Source organism: Rhizophagus irregularis, chromosome 7, assembly GCF_026210795.1.
Source record: "Rhizophagus irregularis chromosome 7, complete sequence".
In the NCBI taxonomy this organism is placed as follows: Eukaryota; Fungi; Glomeromycota; class Glomeromycetes; order Glomerales; family Glomeraceae; genus Rhizophagus; species Rhizophagus irregularis.
This window is the reverse complement of record NC_089435.1, coordinates 612,222-620,540: the sequence shown is the minus strand read 5'-3', so window position 1 is coordinate 620,540 and position 8,319 is coordinate 612,222. Positions and strand designations below refer to the sequence as shown.

The 8,319-nt window shown below is 25.1% G+C and overlaps 2 protein-coding genes across 2 annotated transcripts; both read left to right on the top strand.

Annotated features, from left to right (window-relative positions):
- OCT59_026964 (uncharacterized protein) lies at positions 1 to 1,052 on the top strand (the record flags this gene model as incomplete). Its single annotated transcript, XM_066136616.1, has 3 exons — positions 1 to 228; positions 293 to 769; positions 846 to 1,052. 3 exons carry the CDS (start codon positions 1 to 3, stop codon positions 1,050 to 1,052), a joined length of 912 nt encoding a protein of 303 aa, XP_065993086.1.
- A 5,313-nt stretch (positions 1,053 to 6,365) lies between these two features.
- OCT59_026963 (uncharacterized protein) lies at positions 6,366 to 6,845 on the top strand (the record flags this gene model as incomplete). The annotated part of the gene is made up of 1 exon (XM_025326111.2): positions 6,366 to 6,845. One exon carries the CDS (start codon positions 6,366 to 6,368, stop codon positions 6,843 to 6,845), a length of 480 nt encoding a protein of 159 aa, XP_025177818.2.
- Positions 6,846 to 8,319: the final 1,474 nt, after the last annotated feature.

Here is an 8,319-nt window from a genome sequence, read left to right as displayed (position 1 = left end):
ATGCAATTAAAAATTAATGATTATAACGATACGATAATTGAATGGATACAATATAATCAGTTTAATGATATTAAAGAATTAAACAGTACAACATATTCAGCAAGATGGAAGGATGGTCCATTAACATATGATCACGCTTATAAAATCGAATATACAAGAAATTCAGCAAATAAAACAGTTATTTTAAAATATTTAATTAAAAATATTACTAACGAATTTTTAAATGAGGTATGTGAATGTTGGATAAACTTAATTTCAATTTTTTTTTTATTATTAACATATTTTTTAATAGACTATAGAATATTATAATAAATTTCAAATATATAAAATATATGGAATATCACAAAATCCTATTATGAAGAATTACATTATAGTTCTTAACCTAGATCAATATTTTGAAGTTTTTTGCAGAAAATGTGGTAATAAATATACAAATTTATGGAATAAATGGTGTAAAGTATGTCAAAAAAATTATTTAAGGAAATATTATACAAACCGGACCAGCAAAAATGAACAGATCGATAAATTAATTCAAGAAATGCAAATAAAAATTAATGATTATGATGATGCACTATTTGAATGGATACCATATTTTCAGTTTAGTGATATTAAAGAATTAAGCAATAAAACATATTCAGCAAAATGGAAGGATGGTCCATTATTATGTAATTATTATAAAAATCAATATAAAAGAAATTCAGAAAGTGAAGCAGTTATTTTAAAATACTTAGTTAATTCACAAAATATTACTAATGAATCTTTAAAGGAGGTACGTAAATTTTCTATAAATTTCATTAAATTTCAAGTTCAAGTACATTATAATATATTGACATTCATTTTAATAGACTATAGCTTATTATAATAAGGTTAAAATATATGGTATATCTCAAGATCCTAACACAAAGGATTATATTATAATATTTAACAAGTTAACATTAAACATGGCAGGGAGCTATAGTCATAGTATAATTAGAACTGTAATAATTCTGACTTTTTTTTTAATTAAGTTGGTTTATACTACCATACAGTATCATAATTATTATGATAAATAGTTTTTAAGATTTAAAGAGAATTTCTAAATTTTAACTGGTGGAAAAATTACTGGTAGATCATGTGATTGTGTATTAAATATTCATGTGATTTATTATGATGATGCAATTTCATTTGGCTCGCTTCGCTCGCCGGGCTTTTCTAGCCAAACCATAACTTTCACTTTATTTGCAAAATTTTTGATTATATTTAACATATCTATAAAAAAAAATGAGAAATTACTCTTAACTAGCTATTAACATAATTTTTTTCTCATTTGGTAAAGGATGATCATTTTCGGTTTATTTTGCTTGTTAATCATTTTTGGCTTAGTTATTTCACTTGTTAATCATTTTAAGGTTAATTATCTTGATTGTTGTTTATTTTTTGGTTTAAAAATAAAAAAATATATATATCAGAATATGTGATTAACTTTAAATAACAATACAGAAAGATTGTTTATTACTTGATAAAGCATTTATTTAATATTTACTATCATCATTTTTGGAATTACGGCTCTGGAAAAAAATTTTTCATGATTATATTGTAATAAAACAATTCTACTATCCGATTGTTGATCATTTTTAGTTCTGGAAAATTATGATAACTGAATATCATAATAATAAGACAATGATAATGAAATTTTACCATTTAGTTGTTGTTTATTGTTTTGTTTCAAAATAAAAAATTACTTGATATAACATTTATTTAATTTTATCATCCAATTGTTGAGAAAAAAAATTTTATGATAACATTATAATAAAACAACAATCTTATTATCTGATTGTTAATCATTTTTAGAATTACTACCCTGAAAAAATTTTCATGATAGCATTATAACTAAAGTTGCCTGCCAAAACTCTACAGGCTATTGTCGAAATGTCGAAACTAAAACCTGTAGAAATGCCGAAATGCCGAAATAGTTTCGACATGTCAAAATTGTCGAAACCTAAAAATATTACGTTTCACGTAATAACTCGGCGTCCAATGATCGTAGAAAGATACACCATAGCTCGTTGGAATCGTCTCATAACGACGAGTCGAATGGTGGTTAGATCGTCTTTCTACGATCACTGCATGCCGAGATATTGAGCGAAACGTCAAAAATCAACATTTTGTATTTTGCGATACTGCGCCATTTGACGTTTCACTTAATAACTCGGCATCCAATGATCGTAGAAAGATGCACCATAGCTCGTTGGATTCGTCTCATAACGACGAGTCGAATGGTGGTTAAATCATCTTTCTACGATCATTGGATGCCGAGTTATTAAGTGAAACGTCAAATAACGCAGTATCGCAAAATACAAAATGCCGATTTTTGACGTTTCGCTTAATATCTCGGCATCCAGTGATCGTAGAAAGACGATTTAACCACCATTCGACTCGTCGTTATGAGACGATTCCAACGAGCTATGGTGCATCTTTCTATGATCATTGGACGCCGAGTTATTACGTGAAATGTAATATTTTTAGGTTTCGACAATTTTGACATGTCAAAATAGTTTTGACAATTTTGACATGCCGAAACTCCCTAATTTCGGCAGGGAACTTTAATTATAACGATAATGTAATGATGACGATAATGAAAATTTACCATTTGATTATTGTTTATTTTTTGGTTCAAAATAAAAAAAAAATGTATCTATATTTAAATAAGTAATACAAACAAATTGTTTATTTACATAATATTAAAATTTGTCATCCGGTTGTTGATCATTTTTGGCTAACAAAAAAATTATTCAGTTTTCACATGATTTGCTAAAAATTTTATCCCATAATTTTTAAGCAAGAAAGATCATTCTATATAAGTGCAATATCACCCTATGGGTGGGTGGGTGGCGCGTCACGTTATTGTTATGACTTGAAATGATTGACATGTCATGATAGGTTAACGTTAACTTAACGTTAACATAAGATTAGTTTTTGAGTGATTTCCATTTTAAGATGCTGATCCCCCATCTTTGGTATTGATTTGCTGATTATATAAATACATTTCAAATCAAGCTTTTCTATTTTAGTACGATCGGCAACCAACAAATCTTTTAGTGTTTTAATAAGGACCAATATTTGGAGAATTGCTGTGTAAGATGTGAAAAATATTTTACAAATATGAGGTATAAATGGTGTAAACCATGTGAAATAAGTTGGTTAAAAGAAAATTTCACAAAATGGACTAGCGAAAATGAACAAATTGATAATCTAATTAAAAAAATGCAGTTGGGAATTAGTGATCACAAAGATTTAATATTTGAATGGATACCATATTATCAGTTTAATGATATTAAAGAATTAAGTCATACAGCATATTCGGCAAGATGGAAGAATGGTCCATTATTATATAATTGTTACTTTAAAAATGAGTATACAAGAAATTCCACAAATAAAGCAGTTATTTTGAAATATTTAGTTGATTCACAAAATATTTCTGATGAATTTCTAAATGAGGTATGTAAATTTTTTTATGAATTTAATTCAAGTATATTATAATATACTGACATTCATTTTTAATAGATTATAATATATTATAATAAAGTTAAATTATATGGTATATCACAAATTCCTAATACAAAGGATTACATTATAGTGTTTGATGAATATAAATACTTGGAAAATTGCTGTATAAGATGTGAAAAGTATTTAACAAATGCAGATTATAAATGCTGTAGACCATGTCAAATAGATTGGTTAAAAGAAAATTTCACAAACTGGACCAGTGGAAATGAACAAATTGATAATCTAATTCAAAAAATACAATTAGGTATTAATGATTGTAAGGATGTAATATTTGAATGGATACCATACCATCAGTTTAATAATACTGAAGAATTACTAAGCAACAAAACATATTCAGCAATATGGAAAGATGGTCCTTTAATGTATGACCACACATACAAAAGTGAGTACATAAGAAATTCAGAAAATAAATCAGTTATTTTAAAAAATTTACTTGCTGATTCACAAAATATTACTGATGGATTTTTAAATAAAGTATGTAAAATTTTTTAAACTTAATTTCACTTAATTTTATTGTATTTACATTTTTTTTTAATAGATTGTAGCGCATTATAAAGAATTTCAAATCTACGGGATATCACAAAATTCTAGTACAAAAGATTACATTATAGTCCTTAATCAAGATCAATATTTTAAAATTGTTTGCAATAAATGTGCTAATAAATATGTAAATGCAGAATATGAATGGTGTAAGTTATGTCAAAAAAGTTATTTAAAAAACAACTTCACAAATTGGACAAGTAAAAATAAGCAAATTGATAAATTAATTCAAAAAATGCAATTAAAAATTAATGATTATGATGATACAATATTTGAATGGATACCATATAATCAGTTTAATGATATTAAAGAATTAAGTAATACAACACATTCAGCAAGATGGAAGGATGGTCCATTATTATATGACTATCATTCTAAAAATGAGAATATTAGAAATTCAGCAAATAAAGCAGTTATTATAAAATATTTATTTTGTTTTCAAAATATTACTAATGAATTACTAAATAAGGTATGTAAATTTTATTTTTAATTTGGATTATTTTTTATTATATTAACACTTTTTAATAGATTATAGCATATTATAATAAATTTCAAATATACGGAATATCACAGAATCCTAGTACAAAGAACAATTACATTATTGTCCTTAATCAAGATAAATATTTTAAAATTTTTTGTGATAAATGTGGTAATAAATATGCAAATATGGAGTATAAATGGTGTAAAGTATGTCAAAAGAATTATTTGAAAGAAAACTTTGCAAGCTGGACTAGTAATAGTGAACAAATTGATAAATTAATTCAAGAAATGCAACTAAAAATCAATGACTATAAAGACATAATATTTGAATGGATACCATATTATCAATTTAATGACATTAAAGAAATAGGCAAAGGTGGTTTTGCTAAAGTATATTCAGCAAAATGGAGGAATGGCCTATTATATTGGGATAAAAAAGAATACAAAAGGGATTTAAACAAAATAGTGGCTTTAAAATGTTTAAATAATTCTCAAAATATTTCTAATAAATTTTTAAATGAGGTATATAAAATATTTAATTATTTGAATAATTTTCTTAAATATTATAATTAACAGGTTTTCTTTCTTTAGGTTAAAGCATATTCAATTAATGATTTTAATAACTTTGATAATTCTGGTGAAATTCTAAAAATATATGGTATATCTCAAAATCCAAATACAAAAGATTATGTTATGGTTCTTCAATATGCAAGAGGTGGAAATTTTAACAATTGGCTAAATAATAATTGTAAAAACTTTAATTGGCCAAACAAATTAAAAGTGTTAAATAATATTATTAATGGCCTTAATGAAATCCATCAAAAACGGATGGTTCATCGTGATCTTCATACGGGAAATATATTATTTAAGGATACTTATTATTGGGCTACTTCAAACTATATTTCAGACATGGGTTCATGTAGCATAGCGGACATCCCTATTTTATCACAATTTTGATGATCATTTGTCGATCATTTATTCAATTTTATCTCTTCGCTATAATTAAATTGATTGGCTTTGGTTGAAAATTCTACATAATAATATATACTCAAATTCTACAGACAGCTTAATATTCATTTAGATTTACTGCATATTAAATTTTATCAAGATTGCATCATTATTGGGCAACTTTTACTAGTACTAACTTTTTAAATTCTAATAAAATGAGTATTTCTTCACAAAATTTTAAAGACTATTTATAAAAAAATGAACAATATAATTTTTAATGATCAAATTTGTTGTTTAAATAAATAAAACAAAAAATAATTCTTTAAACAGTTCATAAAATTTTGCCAAAATTTTTTCCTAATATTCCTAATATATATTTTAATAATATTCATAAACATTCTTTTAATGATAACTTTTGGTTTATCTAAAATTCTGCTGGTTTATTTTAACCATTGATTCTTGAATACCTAAATAATACATTTTAAAAATTTCAAGTTTTGCCCGTAAATCTGTGGCTTCGCCCGAAGCTTCAAAATCAGATTAGCAGATGATCGGCAAATGATCGGCAATTATCAAATTATTGGAAATTTTGGTTCAAGGCTAACTTTGGAAATACATTTTTTTTTGCCATAATACTTTTATAGTATATTTTTCATAAATTAAACTGACAAAAAAAAACAATTAGTATAATTTGCCCGAGCATTTATGGCTTTACCCGATGCTTCAAAGTAGAAGTGATATGATATATATATATGATCGACAAATGATCGGCAAGGTGATAAAAGCATGTCCGCTATGCTGGTTCATGTGGAGAAGTTGATAATATAGACGAAACAAAAATTTATGGAGTTATGCCTTATGTAGCTCCTGAAGTATTAAGAGGTAGTCCTTATACTAAAGCAGCGGATATATATAGCTTTGGAATGATTATGTATTTTGTAGCAACTGAAAAACAGCCATTTGCAAATTGTGCTCATGATAATTTATTAGCATTAGATATATGTAATAAAAGAATTAGGCCTGAAATAAATGAGCCAGAAGCACCTAAGTGCTATATTGATTTAATGAAGAATTGTTTAGATTCAAATCCTATTAATAGGCCTAATGTTGCTGAAGTGGAAAAACTCATTAAACAATTTTACTCAAATAATGAAGACCAATTCAAGGAAGCAGAAGAATATAGATTAAACAATAATGATAGAATAGGTAAAAATAACTATTCAATAACTCATACTGAAGCTATCTATACATCTAGATTACTTAACCCTTTTACAAAAGACCTTCCAAAATATGCAGATGATAATACTGATTGCTTAGACTGTGCAATCTGAGGTAAACTTATAATTAAATAAAAGTCTAGGTTTTCAAGTGGTTTACAATATGTCACAATTTTTTAAAAAAGTAATTTTTTGATGTTATGATTAACAAAGTGTCATCTATAAAATACAAAAAAACTCTGACACGTTTAGATTATCGTCTGTATAAATAATTAGCTGCCAGAGTTGTGTACTTTCTGTCGAATTTCTAAAATTTTCATTGCTAATACAGTTTAGTGAAATATTTTTCTTTGCAAATTAATGAAAAAAACTTAGTTTGTATTATTAATGATTTTTCATTTTCAGTCATGCGATCTACCAAAAAAATATTATTATTTTGATATCTTTGAACAATATTGATAAAATGTTCATACATTCTTGAATAGTAGTTTTATTAGATAATTGTGACTTTAATTTTAAATGAAGCATCACAAATTGAATCATTGCAACAGATTTAGTGAGGAACTTTTTTGTTCATAATAAATTTATAAATATTAAATCATTTTTAAGGAATGGACCTGGTCCGGTTTCAAGTGCGAAGGACTATATAATTTATGAAAGGTGAAACAAATATCTGGAAACATATTACACACTATTAATCAGCATGAATTGTATGACAATATCGAAATCATATATAATTTACCTATTTCAGATACTTCCCATAAACTTCATTTATACTCGTGCATTTTAGTTAATAAATTAATTAAAATTGATTTATAAATTGATAAAAATAAATTTCTTCATATTAAAATAATATTTTTTATAATTTTAAAATTATTATGTGTTTAAATAAGTCAATAGCAAATTTTAGCAAACCTGTGAAAGAGTTTACGTGCTAACATAAGGAGTTTAGTATCAAATCATAATTAGAACATGAGTTTTCATAATTGTATTACACCTTTTATATTTTATATTTATTGCTTTTTTTTTAGATGAACTTTCATAAAATGTATTTCATATTTGGTGCAAATGCATGTTCTAATTGACTTATTTTTCATTTTTGTTTGATAACCTACCTATAAAATGATTTATAATAATTTAATAAATTTTCAATAAAAATAAACAATAATTTAAGTAAATGTTACATACTCTGTAAAATCAGTAAAATCAGTAACTTCTGCTGAAATATTGTAAGTATCATTATGTTTTGGAAGTTCTTTTGTAAATTGATTGAGTAATCAAGAAGTATAACAAGAATGTGCCCTATAAGAAATATGTATATGGAAAGGATACGTTTTGTATATATTTTATGTACGTTTCTATAGATTCCGTATACAAATTCCGTATATTTAATAAGCAATTCATTTTTGAACATTTTTTAAAAAAACTGATGTATATGAAATATATACAGAAAAAATTAATCATACGAAATGTATACGGAATTTTTAAACTTAATATTTTTAGAAAATAATTTTACAAAAATCTCATATCATAACACGAGATCACGTGATTGTTTATTGTTTTGTTATGATACGTTTTTGTTTTTTAT